General features: G+C 37.2%; 1 protein-coding gene across 2 annotated transcripts; it reads left to right on the forward strand.

The window, feature by feature from the left end:
- The first annotated feature begins 1,914 nt into the window (after positions 1 to 1,914).
- Positions 1,915 to 15,765, forward strand: LOC132069929 (T-cell receptor-associated transmembrane adapter 1). 2 transcript variants are annotated; one of them, XM_059466433.1, is made up of 7 exons: positions 1,959 to 2,019; positions 6,702 to 6,728; positions 7,259 to 7,369; positions 9,539 to 9,575; positions 10,926 to 10,987; positions 12,368 to 12,426; positions 13,550 to 15,765. In XM_059466433.1, exons 3-7 carry the CDS (start codon positions 7,267 to 7,269, stop codon positions 13,808 to 13,810), a joined length of 522 nt encoding a protein of 173 aa, XP_059322416.1. In that variant the 5' UTR covers positions 1,959 to 2,019; positions 6,702 to 6,728; positions 7,259 to 7,266; the 3' UTR covers positions 13,811 to 15,765. The 2 variants fall into 2 exon arrangements, with proteins under 2 accessions (XP_059322414.1, XP_059322416.1); XM_059466431.1 differs by lacking the exon at positions 6,702 to 6,728 and having other exon boundaries at positions 1,915 to 2,019.
- The last annotated feature ends 1,488 nt before the right edge of the window (positions 15,766 to 17,253 follow it).

Raw genomic sequence — 17,253 nt, forward strand, 5'->3', positions numbered from 1 at the left:
GTAATTAAGCAGGCAGAGACACTTTCCCAGAATATGCACCCAGGAATTTACGTTTCCAGCTTGGAGACTTACAACAGAGGAGGAAATGCCTTTGTATGCAATAGATGGGGATGAAGTAGCATTGCCTTATGTCCTCTCTTTCTAAATATAGTCATGATTTGTCCTTGTCTCTATTGTCCTGAATAACAGCACTTTAAGCAGACTACTGGCTCTTTTAAGTTTTTTAACGTAGCGCTGATACAAAGGACAGGGAAAAAACCCCCCTCATGTTCCCACTGGATTTTACTGCCTGAAGCGAATATTTTCTTGCTGTCTAACAGAGCCTTCTGTCTCTTGCAGGTTGCCCAAAATAGCATACCAAGTTCACATTTATTCCAAAAGGCTTTTGTTTTGCAGCCATTCGAAGCTGATACAGTGCAGCAATGATTTGCTCTTGGAGAGCAGATTTATTAACACACCAACAGGACTACAGACTCAGAAATCCCCTGCTGCATTCTCAGTGCTCACCTTTCCGTTATGCTCCTAATTATCTCCAAAGGAGTTTATTTCTTGTAAGCTTCTTGTTCAGGATGATAAGCATTTTATTTGGAATCCTCTGCAGATTTCAGATTTACTCTACGTGCTCCTACCTGAGAAATGAAGCAACTGCCTTTGTTTGATGTACATCTTCCACCCTCTCCAGTTCCTCTCTCAGTTCAGTATTCTTTGATAAGAATTGCCACCATTTTGAGTATTTTCAGATTAATTCCTCCTGCTCTATTCACTTCATTATGATAAAACTCTGAGTAGTTAAGAGTCACCCTTAGACTTGAATGGGATATATTATATTAATCAAGACTAATCTGTTCCTTCATCTTCAAATAAGATGCTAATCCAGTAAATTATTTCTTCAGCATTGATCCAAGGGAGTTAACACAAAAATCATAGTCCAAAGTAATAGCATCCCAAGTAAACACAGATTGTAGAGGACATTTTCTCACATTAGAGAAAGAACAGAGCTTTACATTGCTCCTTAGACTGCACTGAGAGCTATTTCAGTTTATGCATTCCAAAAAGACAAATACAGTCATGTGATTCACATTCTTTTCATAAGAACCCCTCCTACTTCTACATCATACTTTGTAGGAAATCAAACTGTTTGCTCTGAAAAAAAAACCCCAAAACCCAAACTACACCTAAAACATCAGAAGCTACCAGAAGGCTTCTAGGACAGCGCTCAGCATGCAAGTCTCCTCTGGAAGAAGCTACTCTGATTCTGAGAATAAAATGGCTTCTCTACCTAAACACAGACACGTTTCATTAAATTCTAAAGACAAATATACACAGTAAGCCACATATTGGTTTATCCTTTCTTTCTACAACTGTACTGGACTGTGGCCCAAGATTCAAAAACTCCAAAGAATGGAGGAATGACATTATTCTAACCTGACTTTCAAGAGCTGGCAGTGTTATAATTCCTTCATCATGCCTGTAAATCCTATTGTTGCTAAACTGTAAGCTCTCAGCAATGATTTTCTGCCTTGGTTTAGAAACTTCAGGAGAGAAAGAACCACTAGGTAAACTCCTAGGTAAAATAGTTCTGTAATTTACTTTAAGAAGAATCTAAATACTTTTGTCGAATTCAATATAATATTAAACCCAAGAAGACTTAGAGTGTGAATATGAATATTACAATAGTAGGTTTGTATCATATAAATGAAACTTATAGTCCTGTACATGTTCTTCTGAGGCAAGACAGGTGGACAATAAATACAAGGGTACACATAAATACTTTAATTCTCTCTTGGAGGCAAACACTGAAGGAGAATGTGTGTCTGCTTGTAAAAGCTGAACCACACTTCCTGTTTGTAAGAAAGAAGGTGAAAAAAAAAAAGACTGGAGGGATTTGAGATTAACAGCAACTCTAAAGACAGGTTCATGCTGCCAGGCTCGAAACAAGAGTATCCAACTTCTGCCAACATAACTTGATTTCCTGTTGGATAAAGGAGAGGGGAATATTCCTAGAAGCAACAGGATCAGGTAATCCTTATCTTTTAAACTTGTAAGCATTGGAGCAGAAGAGCCATGCTATGTAGATTCGCAGTCTTCTAAAAGGTGGCTCAGGGTGCTAAACCTTCATTAATTAAGGCATTGATTTTATTCTGAAAATACTGTGCTGTGGGCCTTCTTATTTTACAGTGTGCTGTTTCCCTTCTCAAGCATGAAGCTGATATCTTACAAAGCAATTAGTTGTGCGCTAATTGATTGCAGTTTAAGGAATCTTTTTCAGAGAATTAATCCTGTATTAAATGCTCACACAGGTGGAAGCATTTTTAATGCTAATTTAACATTCATCAGTCTCTTAATGAGTTTCTTTTTCCAAGGGCCATTAGGACAAAATATTACTTATATCGATGTTTAATTGGAAGGGGGGAGGAAAGACAGTTTTATGTAATCGTTAACAAAATTGTAGACAAAAACTAGAGGAAAGAAAGGAAAGAAACCATTCTGTTCTCCAGATCGTCACCATAAATCTGGTAGCAATTAATCTGCCTCTGTGGATAACACATTGATACCACAGATGGCATGTCCAGCTAGATGGTATCTATGTTCCGCACCTCACCTTCTTTTCAGTACAAAAACCTGGTAGAAGTAGCGTATCTCCCTGTCATCCCTTGTGATGGATTCCCTAAACAAAATATATTAGAGCAAGGAGGAACAAAACATAGCACTTTTGCTACCTAATCTTATGTTGTTAATAGGACAAATATCCAACACAAATTGTTTAATCTGACTCCACTTCCTACAGGTAAGTGAGTACAGGATTATATCCATTTCTTTGAGTTGCAATAAAAGGAAGAGCAGAAATTCACCCAGGAAAAATTAGAATGTTTTGGAGGCTTTTGGTTTTTTGGTTGGGTTTTATTTTTGCTTCTTTTCCCTCACAGCGTTCCAGTGACAATATAATGAACCCTGTAAAGAGAAAATTTAAGAACAAATTACCAAAACTATTTATTCCTATGTTTCTGTTGGTGGAGAAAGTTGTCAATAGACTTTCAAGAGAAAAAGCACAATTAACTATGTATTTAGAAGGTCTTTTGTTTGTCTATATTTTGTGGTGTGAATTTAGTATATTCAGTTTAAAACACTGGAAAATATACTAAGAGGTGGTGAGTAACTCATCCCTGAAGTCAGAAAAGTGAAAACATTATCCAAATGAAGTAACTTACCTAAGACACAGACATTCTACTTGGATGCTACTCCAAGTTTAACCAGGTTTTCAAAGATAAATAGAAGAACAGTGGCATAAGAATATGTCATTAATACTAGAGAGAGTCTGATATTAATCAAAATAATGTCATCTTTATAATTATTAAATATAATATTTCTCCACTCACACATCCCAAAGTCTACTAACAATATTACAAATATTGTCCCTCTCATGAAACCTTGGGTATGTAATGAACATCTTCCTTTCACAGAGGAGCACGTTACTTTAAAAGACTTCAATATTATTTCTTGTAACAAACTACCACCTCCCTGAAGTTTTCCTATCACAGATAGACTGTCACAGAAAACCCTGATGGAATTTGAGCTTTCAGAATCATAGTGTCCTATTCCCAAGAAGCCTAATTATTCCATATGAATTTTTTCAAAAGATACAAAACGTTCTTTTTTTTTAAATATTCAATTTGATGGCTTGAATGAGAATGCCCCTGAATACAGTGTCATGGGTTCTTTGGACTAATTATATGTTACATAAAAAAAGATTATTATAGTTTTGCTCCATTTGAGAATAGATGACTTGTATGAGAATTAAAATTAGAGAATAGAATAAAAGACAACATTTCAAAATGGAATATAATTAGTCTAATAGACTTGCTGTTTATTTCTCAGTCACCATCTACAGTCTCCTTATTTTTGTTTTTAGCACAATCTGTTAACTCTGAGAGGCTGCATCTACTATTGTACATTTAGGGAGTGCAGTTATCTGTGGAGAAAAATTGTTCTTCACGCAGTTGGTCAGCTTTCCTTCTAATGCTGCTGTTGTCAAAGTAGTTAATATTGAAATCATGCAGTTATAAATGTAAGCAGCATATCAGAAAGACCTATAAGAAAAAGAAGACATAGGAAAGATCTGGGAGTTGCATATCTGCAAAGCTAGGATATAAAATTGGATTTTCTCGTATTTTAAATCTGGGTATATTATTAGCTTGAAACTAATGTTAGAATGGAGTGGAGCTCTCAGAAGAGTGCCAGTACATCTCCGATCAAGGTGTTTACTATGGTTTTGTGGGCTAAGTAAAAACTGCTGTTGTTTCTCCCATATAATAGTGTTGTCTGACAAACAAATAGCTAGTATTGCAAAAACAAACAAAAAAAAAATACTGAAGTCACACATATGTTTGTATACATTCTGCTGAAACACAAGCAGATGTTTAAGTTAGTGTTATGGAAAATAAATTTTAAAATAAACTAAGTAGTGTTCATCCAGGAAGAAATTTAAGTGTTCTTTTCTTAATCTACCCACACCCAAGAAATTTCCTAAATCATGCTTAAAACTATAGATTGTGAGATTTGAAACATTGTTATGTTTTAAGAGAAATCCAAGTTTCATATATTTTTTTTCCTAAAATGTTTTTTTAAATTCTTGAGAAGTAGGATGGCTCAAATACTATAGAATTTAAACTTGAAAACTAAAAAGAAAATAATTTTATCCATCCTTTACTATTTTCCAGATAATAATTTCAATTTAAATCAAAAACAGAAACAGGAAAATAATACTTGCCAACAAAAAAGTGGGCCAGTTAAGGACTGGAAATAGTCAAACTGAAACTAAGAGTTTTCCTTCTACTCTGGAAACACCAGGCAAAAATTGGATTCCTGAATCAGAGAGATAAATGACAACATTCTACAAGAAGAAAAAGGAACAATGTTAGATCATGACTGTGCTTTCGGTACCTGCTCACTCTTTTTGCTCTGATGAACCTCAGTGTTGTGGCTTGTGGAATGGGCTGCCCAGGGAGCTGGTGAGTCCCTGTCTCTGAGGTGCTTCAGGAAAGAATGACCGTGGTGGCACTGAGTGCCATGGTGCAGTCGGCAAGGTGTGGTTTAGTCACAGGCTGGACTCGATGATCTCAGAGGACTTTTCCAATATGGTTGATTCTGTGATTCTATCACATTTACATGTGCTTCCCTTCTCATAGGCCACAATACTGCTTCTGCTCCCTGGGAAAAGTGTTTGTAGGAAAAGAAATATGAAATGAACATGAGAAGAATGGAAACCAATCACATCAGAAAAGAAAAAAGACAGGAGAAGAATGAGAGGATTCTGATTATTTAGGTACAACAGTGAAACTTGAAATTTCTTGTCCTGGACAGACTTCTCGTTTTGGACAGGTTGCATGGGATGCAATATTAAGTGACTAATTGCACAGTAACCAGGTTCCAAAGACTGATGATTCTTGATGCATCCTGATAATATCTTCTCAGTGTATGATCTCCCATTCTTTTAATTCCTTCCCTGAAAAACTGGAATGATGTATAGCTGCTCCATGGGGATGTTGTCTCTCCTCATAAATGTCTGTATCTCATTGCATAAAAGTGCCTTTCAACATAAAAAGGAGTATTGCAGTGCAAAAGTACTCTCAAACACCTTTGGGAGAACTCAAGTAGTAGAAAGGAAGGGAAAGAGGATGTTTAGTTTAAAAAGAAGAATAAATGGTCACTGAAAGTACCATGTGAAAAATAAGATAAAAGTCTGTCAGAAAATTACAGCTTATTTGCTTTGTGTTGTTCCTTTTAAAAGAGTGTTCTGATCAAGAAGGAGACCTGCATCCCAGAAGCCTAGGTAATTTGTGATTTTTTTACCACCAGGGCTTATCTTCTCTTGTTTTGTCTTATAAGAACACCTGGGGGTTGGAGTACAACAAAACAAAAAGAGCTTTGGCAACACCAGCGCAATGAGGGGGCAAAACCCGTAAGAAGGTTTTGAGCTGGGGCCCAGTCAGGCAAGGAACAAAGCTCTGCTTTCTCAGCAAATGCATTGCCACCCTCCCCTGGCCAGCAACATGGAAAAGTGCATTCCTGTACTCCTTTAACTCGGCTTTACTTAGGAAACAAACAAAATGTGGGCTTCCTGAGGGAATCCAGGTATGTCAAAAAACAACAAAGTGCTCTAAGGATCAGTATTGTCCAATCCAGCCCCTTGACTGCTCTGCTCCAGCTATGCATTTCTTTTTATGCACTATTAGAGGCCATTAGTTTTGGGCACCAGGCTTTATTTCAAACCCTCCAAATCTCAGAGAACATGAAATACGCCTCTGGGGAAAGTTAAGAATAAAGCTGCAAGCTCCTTTCACTCATTTATTTGGCTCAGTGTTTCCTCTGTCACAGAAGGCTTTCGCAGGCCATTTGCAGCAACCCTGATAATTTTGGCCATGAGACAGCCACAAATAGGCTGGTTTGTGATGGAAAATTTGTATTAGCTAGGTTAATGAAATAATTAATTAAATGAAAAAACAGATTTTGCGCAGGGGGGTTCTTTCCTGTCTTTCGTATTGGAAGGAGTGGCAGGTTTAGAGCAAAAGAAGACTTTGTTCAGATAAGTAGACCCACCTTTTACCAAGTGATTTTCCAGGAGCTGTTTGAACTTTTCCTTGGGGCTTCACTGGTTCCCAGCTGATGCTTATCCTTTACCATCCCCTTCTCTGGTTTCTCAGGCAAGAAAATAAGAACAAATAAAACAAGTAAGTGGTTTTAATAGCTGGAAAACAATGCAAGAAAACATAACCAAATTTTCACTTTTTTCAGGGATTGTTAAAATGTTACAGTCTTAGCTATTATTCTGAGACACATCCAGCAAATTTGTTTTGGCTAAATTCAGAACTTTCATGAACTCTAGAATTTAGCTAAGAATTTACTTAATTTACTACAAATACTAATTTAAAGACAACTGCAAAAATAATTTCAAAGCTGTCCAGTAAAATTACATTCTTCTTTATTAATTTCGGATTTTTACTGCATCTTACAGGCAAACCAATAGCTTAAATCTTTGGCTGAATTCCTGTGAAACAGTATTTCTGCTAACAGTTTATTAAAGTTGCTTTCTTAATATTTAGCATCTGATTTTGATATTAATTATTTAGCTTGTATAGCAATAGCCGTCACAGAGTAAACAACAAAATAGCAGCTTTGATTACAGAAACCAAAAACTAGCCAAGTACAAAGAGAATACAGTAATATTGTTAGACAACACATATAGTAAATTTTCTTTCAGTTACAGGAATGGACTGCCATTTTTCTGTCTGGGGAGTTTTGGCCTTTCTGAGTTTGTCTCTGCTTGTTTCAGTGACACTGAATATTGTACACTGTATGAAAAAGAAGCAAGGTAAGTAATGTCTCTTTGTAAGAAATCAAATTTCAATGTTTAAAGCCATCCCTGCTCAGAGCTATCAAGTTGACAAATTGATTCTTCTGAATCCTAAAGTATATTTTGGCAAGAATGATTTTACTAGAGAAGATTTATCTTTTGAAAATTTTTAAGAGAGTCAGGTATGATTACAGAACTGCCCAATCCACTGCTAAAAACAAGTACCCAAATCCATTCTCTGAAGGTAAATCAAAACAGGAAGAATTTAGTTCTGACTAAATTTTTATTTTTAAAATCTATTTTTAATACCTGCAGTTTCCTTTCCTAGGAAGTATACTTTTCTTATAACTGATTATTATGTATATTTCCATTTAAAAATTATTTTAAGTAGATGCACTGATAGAAAATACATTTGAGAAAATTTTCTCCTCCCCAAATTCCGGAATGCTCATTTGAATTTCAGATTTCATACAGATTCTATGCCTTATCAGTGTATTCTCTGATCTCGGCCGGTTGTCTCTGCCTGGTTAGGCGTGGAATGGCCTTGGGACAGCCCGCGATCCAAAGGACGAGAGCACTCTTCAGATTTTTCAGTCTTCAATATTGTTTATTAATTCTTATCTACAAAGTCGTCTCCCAGCCTGACAGAGGTCTGCCCAGCAAGACAGCCATGGGCACACTGACCTCCCACTGGGCGGTTGTCTATTTTTATACTAAAAACTAGGTATAAGATATTTACCTTTACCTTCCAATACCTTTTACCCTTATTGACAAGTGCAGATTTAACGTGAACCAATCCCAAAGTGCCACTATCACCATCAAAGATGGATGACAAGAAGAAGAGGAGAAGGACAGGGCATGCCCTAATTCCTCCATCTTGTCTCCTAAAAACCCCCCTGTACCAAAATCCCAAAACCTGTGTTTTCACCCTGTGAATAATCAATTCCTTCACCACTTATCCCCAAGTGATCCTCTTGTCCTCATACAGGTGGCACGTCCTGTGCAGGGTCAAAATCCAACCACCAAGCACTTCTGGCAACATTCCAGGATTTCTGAGCCCCCCCCAAGTGTTACCTTGGCAACTCTGGACATCAGGAGTGATGTGCTGAGTTCCCACAGAGTATTTTGGAAAAACATTCTAATTGCTTTTCATAATAGGATTCTAATGTGTTTCTTAAACCAGTGTGTCTCTCATATGGCTGCACTCATACTCTGGTTTTGGTTGAAATTAACTTTTACTTTTTGACAGATTGTGCCAGCGCAGCCTGTCTTGTGCATGTGATTCTATGTTTAGGAAGTTGTACAATTCTCACCATTCCCTTTACACAGGGAAAACTGCCCCTGTGCTGTACATGTAGGGGTGGGCAGGCAAACACTGGTGACTTCAACAAGGCTAAATACACCTGTGTATATAATCCACATAAACAGAGGGCCTGTGCCTATAAACTGAGCTCACCAAGTATTAGAGAGTCAGATATTCATTCACAGGATATTAAGAGAGTTGCTGGAGTCTTTTGGGATGGGTGTCAGTTGAGCTTTTTGTTTGTGTTTTAGGGCTACTAGGCAGATGTCTCTAAGAGGAAGAATCACAATCATTTACAAAACTAACCTGACCAAGACTGAGGTCAGAGTAGCTGATGCTGCAATAGTCATTGAGCTGGAGCTTACTGTGGTAAATTCTGGAGTCCTGGAGCAGAGTTAGAAAGTCAGGCATTCCTGAATTATTCATCAGGCTCTAGCATGAAATCTCTTTGTAGCCATTGCCTCTCTGCTTCAGTTTCTTCATCTGTGTGGATCACAGGATCTCTTTTTCAGCCATACCAGAACTAGTGAAATAAATAAACCCATCATTTTGTAATATTAACACGATTCAAGAAAATCTGTGAGAAAAAAATGAGGGCGAAGGAGAATGTGGAGGAAATAAAGAATTAATCACATGTTTTACAATATGTTTTTTGGGTACTGTAAACTAATGTAGACTTTGTAGAGACAGTACAGGGCCATAATACAAATGTTTTTTGTATTTGACAAAATATTTGAGAAAAGTAGAGGGACAAATGAAGATCCTGAGAGACAAAGATTTCAACTGTATTCTCTAAAACAAAACCAAAACCATGCCTGTGAGACTGAAGTGTTCTAAAATTATGTTTCATTTTCTCTCTTTTTTTTTTTTTTTTTTAAATCCAGCTAAAATGTATAAAGACTATGAAGAGAACGATCCAAGGTAAGTTGTATTAAAAAGTTTTTTTTCTGGCAAGGGTAAAATATGCAATAAATAATGACAGATGGCTTTGGAGGGATGTCATAGAGGAAAATTCAATATGTCATGCAGTCTGCCTGGAAATGTTGGTAGTGGAAAAAAAATTTTCAAAAAACCTAGGGAAAAAATATTCACATCTGAGATACATCCTCCAGTCATTTTATCAACAATGAAATAATTGCATGCTAATACTATTTTATCTGAAAGTGCAAGGTATTGAGATAAACCACCTTTACCTATCACTTATAGTCAATAATTCCATAATAATTTAAAAGAACTCTCAGCTCTCACAAAACAGTTACAAAATATAGTCTGATAGTTAATACTTGTGGAGTGATAATTTACATGTATTTACATTTTGTAACCATATTTTACACATAGCATCCAAAAGCAATAAAAAAGTATGTTTACAGCTGTAGGATATCTCATGATCTGTTGCACAAATCTGTTTCAAGTCTCTCTCTCTTACGCCACACAGAAGAAAACCCCAAACCAAGCCCAACTTTAGAAAACAGAGACGCATAGAGTCTCATCGCAACCCAAATATAAAAGGCCCTTGAAATAAAAATACAAAAGCCTGCACCTGTTACCCAAACCCAATTCTCATTTGCAAATTTTCTTGAAATTAGAAAATCTCTATTTGTCTTTTACTGCCTGTTCAGATGAAAAATACCACTGAATGTGGTGTTAGAGGACTTCACCCCCTTGATGAGATGAAATATAGGGGTGCAGTAGGAAGATTACAAAGTGCTTCCCACTAACAATTCCCATTTTACAAATCCACTTAAAAACATTTTCAAGTAACACAAAAACATTTTCAATGAAACATAACACGCAATTAAAAATGCAAAGCTGATGGTCTTCTCCGCTTGTGTTGACCGAAGTATTTTTGATTAATCAAGAGGGGACCTTTTAAGAACATCGTCCCAAAAGACACATAGGGTGCTTTAGTTTGTATTGCAGAGTGGTCTCAGAGGACATGAATTGGGTTCCTTTCAGTGATCATCAATATTTCTTACCCTACCTCAAACTGTAGCATAATAGTCTTGAGATTAGCTTTGTGCTTAATGAAGTTACAGGGAAGGAGAGTTCAGTTCTGGGCTAGGTAACAAACCTCTCCTGAGAATACCCATACTGCCATTTCTGCCCCCTCTGATATTTTGATTTTGTTTATAAGATAACAAACAATCTGCTATATATAGATATACACACGCAATCTGCATATGTGTATAAAACACTTACTAAAATATAGTATTGGGGTGCTAAATAAAGCATATTCTGTGAATTAAAAGTATTTTTTCATTCCCCTTGTAGCTATGATGGCTATCACACAGAAGATTATCCAGTTTATGGCAATCTCAATCAAGATATTTTAGGTAAGCTTCATTTTTGGAACACGTGTCTATTCAGTGGCTATAAAAATGTATGATTAAAAATGACTGACATATTTTGCATTTCTCAAATGGCAAACTTGAGAATCTACATATTTTCAACTATTGATATAACTGAAATTATTAAAAGATACTTGGGACAGAAATGCAAACCTTCATACTGCACTGCTATTTATAACAACAGATCTCATGCTGAATTTGATTTTTAACAGTCCATATGTTCCTATTCAACCAAGTATCTCAAAATAAAGAGCTTGTCTAAATGTAAAGCTACACTAACAGAAACAGCAGCTTGATCCATGCCTATTAAAGCAATCTGAATCACAAATTACTCACGGTCCAAGGTCAGTGTTCCCACAAAAGGAGGCAGAAACAAGCACATCCCAGCTCTCTGCTGTGGCTATCCACAAATCACCAGCGACACTGACAAATGTGCTGAAGCCCAGCAGCTGAATGGTGGGCAGACAGCTTGGCTCTGCTCTACTGTACTCAAGTTAACAATCCTTGGCAGAGACACATTAAAGGCTGTAACATCATGTAACTGCAGCGAGAGCTGGATGTGCAGAGGGTTTCAAAGCCCTTATAGAGTTAAAGCAATATTTAAGTAACGAGAATACTTTTTCTGCAAGCCTTAACTGGAGCTAAGCAAAACTAAAGCACTTCAACTGCAGGGGAAAAAAAAGCCCAAACAAACTTTTTCATACTGCAGCAACTTTTTCATACACAGTTTGCATAAATTGAATCAAGTCAATGCTCAAATGCAGTGACATTGTAAAAGTCTGCAAACTGTAAGGAAGTAATCTGTTTTACTGGTGGCTAAAATGAGATATAACATGAGAAAATAACTAGAACTGAATTTACAGAAAACTGAAGTAGACTCAGGAACAAAATTTAATCACCAGCTGCTGCAACTCACAACTTCTTTCTCAGTCAAAGAAAAGGCTGCCTGTGCTAAAAAATTAATCAGTATGTGGCTACGTCTTAATTGCAAGAAGTCCTCCTACCACTCTAAAATGACACTCATATAAGTAAATAATGAGAAACCTCTCCTTCATATGAACACAATTATTTCCATTTTCACAGTATGTGTCTGAATTTCTTAGCTATTTACCTCTCTGTAATTAGAAGGAGAGAACTATGTGTGATTTCAAAACAAACACAAACATCCTACCAAAGCAAACTGGGGGGAGTTTAAAGCATTAATTTAATTTAATGTTCGAGCACATTAATTTAATTTAATGTTAGAGCACATTAATTTAATTTAATGTTAGAGCATTCTCTAACAGATGAAATCTGTTTGTCTGATCATTTAAAACTCAGTAGCATGTCTTAATAAAAAGATTTTTCTACTTTGATAAATTACAGAAGAATGTTGTTACGAGCAGATGAAGTCCCAGCCTCAAAGACCAGTTAACCAGCTACAGGTATCTTTAATTTTAGTTATAGATTTCTGAATTAGAGTAATATGGTCTGTCTCAGAGTTCCTTTATTTATCCTATAAGAGTATATAACAAAAATCTTCACACTCTCACAAAAATTACCATGTATTAGTATCTCAGTTCATCAAAGTATTTCAGTACAAACTTGACCCTCCATTCAATCTGAGTCATTAATAAGGAAGCATAATTATATATGGTTCAGATCCATGCAATACAGCATAATAAAGCTCAGCCACAGGCATGAAGATCACATGGAATTAAATTTGCATCCATGGCTAACGTAAAGAATTAATTTTATTTGGTTTAGTTATCAACCAAGTGAAAACACAGGCTGCATCACATGATACTCATGAGTTTGACTGGGTCTCTCCTGTCCAAAATCTATATGCCTTAACCGGGGAAAGATTATTTGCTATTGATTTGTACTTTGTTGAGATACCTGTATGCCTAAAAGCACGAAAGCTTCAAATGAAATTTGCCTGTGATTGAAGCATTCCTAGCATCAATTTCCTGAGTTGATTGCCACATATATCATAGGGATGGATTTTCAGACTCTCACAGGGTATTTCCAGCAGGTAAAGAAAAACTTTTTAAATCTAGACATTCCAATGTCAACAGTCATTGATGGTCTGGCTTGAAAAAGCACAAAAATCAGAGGAAAGACACAAAAAGCACACATTTTGCACTGGAAATGAGATCATATATATAGACAAGAATCATCCATCTTTGAATTTCTGCACAAACAAAGCCTGTTCATAACAGGATTCCAACTAAAAAATAAAAAAGTGAGAAGAAAACCAGATCAAATAATGTCTTGCATCCCAAAGAATCTGGATTTATTACATGAGCTTCCCTCTTTTCCACAGAGACTCTTTCTAGTGATACCTTGATGAATTTTTCCATATTGCCACTATCAGTCATTTACCATTAGCTTATATTGATCTGTTTTCCATTCTCCCACAGTTTAATAATTTGTACTTTTAATGAGCTGTTTTACAGCTAGTTTAGACAAATTACAAGCAGGATTATGATTAGAGCATAGACATATTTGAAGACTTAGACTTCAAAACAAGGATAACTACTGAACGTAAAGTGAATTTTCTTTCAGGTGGAGTCAGCCAGTCAGATGTGTTATGCCTCACTTGATCACAGTGTCAAGGGAAAATGCAGAAAACCAAGGAGAAAGAAAGATCCTTCATTAGAGGAAGATGAAGGAGAAAGATCATCTAACCCCATGGTGGCTTCCAAAGTTAGCATTTACCTCAACAGTGAGCAGCTGGCTGCCGAAAACACGGAGAAAGAAGAAGCCATTCACGATGATCCCGTCAGATTAATGGGTTTGATTCATAATACAAAAGGGGAGAACTGAATATGTAATGAACCAAATATGTAACCATAAACTGAGATTTGCTTTTTCATTCTGGAGGACCAGAAAAAATATTCCAGAAAGACGACATACTAAACAGTGGTATGAAATGGGCAAGTTAAGTGTTCCAAACTGTCTGCCAAACATATTTATAGACTAAGCAAGACATAGGTCCAGACTGCCACTCAGATGAATCTGCCCTTCTGAAGACAGTTTGAAAGAGTTGCAGAAGCTGGTAGCTCAGCATTCACATGGTAGTGATTCCAGTAAGAATTGATCCTGTTTTAAACATCATCAGCTTTCAAGCAGTCCTAAAAGACCCCCTTGTTGTCTATACAGCTCTAGCAGAGTACATCTATTCCATATTAACTTCAATACTTTTGAAATGAGATTGTGTTTCGTACATGCACACTTGGTGATTAGTTGTTTTACCAAATAAGAACTAATCTGCTGTTTCACGGTGTGAACTTGCTGACTGTGACTGGTCTATGGCAATGACTGGAGAATAATTTAACAGCTGATTTAAAGTAGTAATTGTACATTTCATGAGATTTAGCAGTATCTTTGTGTATCTTTAGTTTCCTCTAACAATCCTAGAATACATCTCAAATCTCAACTCCTCTACTAGTGTAATATTGTATTCAGCTGTATTCAAGCGTCCACAAAGATTATCACACCACCTGTAACAATAAAAACAGGAAGGATTTCTTCCAATACCCATGTTATGTTTGCATTCCTATTAGGTTTTCCATTGCCATCCTTAACTATTTTACAAAAACAACAAGAGCTTTTTATTTCCCCAAACCCTTCACTTACTGCATGCACATTTATTTGAAGACTAAACTCTTTAAATGGTAATTTTTATAGAGTGGGTATCTGTTTAATATTATATTTTATATTCTGGGAGTCATTAAGTAGTTGGAGCAGGAAACAATAAAGCAAATTGATGTAATGTGTGTGCCTCTAGGTGTCAGACACTTCTGCCTTCTCAAAAAACCAGGATATTTGAGCCTTTAAAATCCACAGATCAGTGCCAAGGAGCTTAAAACTCAGAAGAGCACAGAGCCCTAAAACTGCGTCAGGTCCTGAGAGGTAAACCTGGAAACAAAAGGCCCATAGTACAGAGAGCAAACACCTTCTAACAGTAGAAATGGACGGAAACATCAAGGGATGAGATAAATTTATGAAAAAAAAACCAACAAAACCAACAAACAAAAAACAAACAAAACCCAACAAAAAGAAACAATGGTTAAATTCAATCTGTCATTTCAATTTAATGGAAATGAGGTACCCATTTCTCTCATTGAGTGTACATGTAACACAGGGTTCACTTCACGGGATTTAACTACATTTAGTTTCCTTTCTATTCTCGGTCTTCATTGTTTAGCCCAGCTATATGTTTACACTAATTTTCATCAGCTGCTTTCCCTTGCAACATAGTTTGTTCAAAGAGCATTTTTGTAAATATTCTTCATATATATCTATACACACTTCCTTTCCACATTTAATCAGTGCCACCAATAAATTATGTATTGTGGCTCTCAGGATGATCTTTAACAGCCTATCAACTATTTCCAAGGCATTTGTAATGCTGCCACATTCAAATTTAGCTTTATTCTTTTGGCGCTTTACCCTCCCTCTGCTTAAATAAGAAATCAAACAACCCAATTTTTTTTTAAACAAGTTTTGGGTAAGTTTTCAAATGACTACTGAATCCTTACATAATAAAGCATGTTCAATATTGTTCCATCTTCAAGACATTAGAGAAAGACCTACATAAACTATCATATTGTCCTAGGTTGACTATATGATGCTTTTATCTCCAATCATCTTGTTCTGTTTATGCTGAATAATAAGTTTTGCACCTTTAAGATGTGTTCCAGAGAGTGAAGGGGGCAGAGAAGGAGGGCGCAGTTTGCTTTCAGACCCTGCACTCACTCCTCCACATTCCTGCTCCTGGACCGTGTTGTCTGCGGATGGACAGACAGTGGGACAGAGCTCTTCTTTGCTTTTAGTTAGTTTAGCTAGCTGAGGCAAAGAAGTTCCCTGGACTGTGGGCTTTTCCTTTTTCCCTTTTCTTTGGACCTGTTCAAACCTGCTCTGGACTGAACACCCAGGGGAGCACCGGCAGCTGCACCTGTGGCCCACCGGGCCGGGCCTGGCCTGCGACATTTCCAGCACTGAGGGACTGACCAGAGACTGAGTGAGCTGAGCTGCTGCCTGGGGAGGGGACTTTCTGAGTTTGTCATCTCTTTTGGAGCAGCAAGAGGTTTTATTGTTTAATATTGTTTAGGTTTTAGTGTTTAATAAACAGATTTTTCCACTTTTCTCCAAGGAGGTATTTTCTCACGGATGGGTTGCGGGGAGGGGCCGATTGAATCTGCTTTCCTAGATGGGGCCCTTTGAGGTTCTCTCCAAAATTTGCCCTGAATCAGGACAAATACATCTATTGGCGCCCAATGCGTGGCTTGAGAAAGTGGAAAAAAACTCTATCGATTGCATGTTGGTTGTGCTTGCTCTGTAGTGAGTTAAAGCAGTCAGTAGCCATTTTGTTTGAATTCGTAATGTCTCTTGGGGTGGAGGCCTTCATGTGGTTCTGGTCTAGAAAGGGTTTTTTTGAGGTTTCAATACCTTTCTGATCACTAGGATTATTGTACCTAACATGTAATCTTTACAGTAGAGGGGCACGGATTGGAATAGCTGTTGTGCTGGCCTTGGTGATAATGATTTATAGGGCATTTACAAAGATACTGGAGTCTGTTTATGATATTTATGGTTTATGGTTTCTTTGTCCTACCCTGCATCCCAGTTCCAGTAGTATGTTTTGGGAATTTATTAGTAATTTCACCCAGTTTGTTAGAGGAAGAGCAGGAATGAGGCTTTCCAGCTTTTCCTTTCCATCTTCTCCTTCAAATTTGTTATGTCACTTTTTGAGAATGTTCAGTTTCCCCTGAATGCTAAAGAGACCGTCTTTCTGGTATTTAATCTGGTAAGCTTCCTCTATATGGTCTGCAGCTTCTCTAGAATGAGGGCTGAGATGTCCAGAGGAGCCAATGAGACCCCTGACTCAGAAGCAGACACAGGTGTGGAAAATCCTGAGTGGTGTGGAGAATGGGAAAATATAGGCCAAACCCTGAAGGAATTTTCTGATCCTGTAAACAGGGATTTTCCATGTGAACAAATCCAGACCCCTGCTGAGGTGGGGAAAAGTGCCATGATGACTAAAGAAAGAAGGCTCATTGCAATAAGTTGGGCCCTGGCCTATGCTTATTGCACTCTGTTAGATACTGTAGGGCAGCAGACAGGGACAGGGGGGCAGGGAGATAAAGCAGCAGCTACCGCAATCACTCAGGCTTCAGCCAACACCCCAGGCTCGAAGCCAGCAGATAAACCAGATAGTGAGCCTAAGCCACTGGCAGTTGCTGCAGGAAAAAAGCACACAAGCA

The sequence above is a fragment of the Ammospiza nelsoni genome, chromosome 2 (assembly GCF_027579445.1).
Source record: "Ammospiza nelsoni isolate bAmmNel1 chromosome 2, bAmmNel1.pri, whole genome shotgun sequence".
NCBI lineage: Eukaryota > Metazoa > Chordata > Aves > Passeriformes > Passerellidae > Ammospiza > Ammospiza nelsoni.

Excerpts from the sequence above, each read along its gene's own strand:
- LOC132069929 (XM_059466431.1), top strand. The coding sequence starts at position 7,267 with ATGGACTGCCATTTTTCTGTCTGGGGAGTTTTGGCCTTTCTGAGTTTG. Across the intron at positions 7,370-9,538 it reads CTGTATGAAAAAGAAGCAAG|CTAAAATGTATAAAGACTAT; the intron begins GTAAGTAATGTC and ends TTTTAAATCCAG. Across the intron at positions 12,427-13,549 it reads GACCAGTTAACCAGCTACAG|GTGGAGTCAGCCAGTCAGAT; the intron begins GTATCTTTAATT and ends ATTTTCTTTCAG.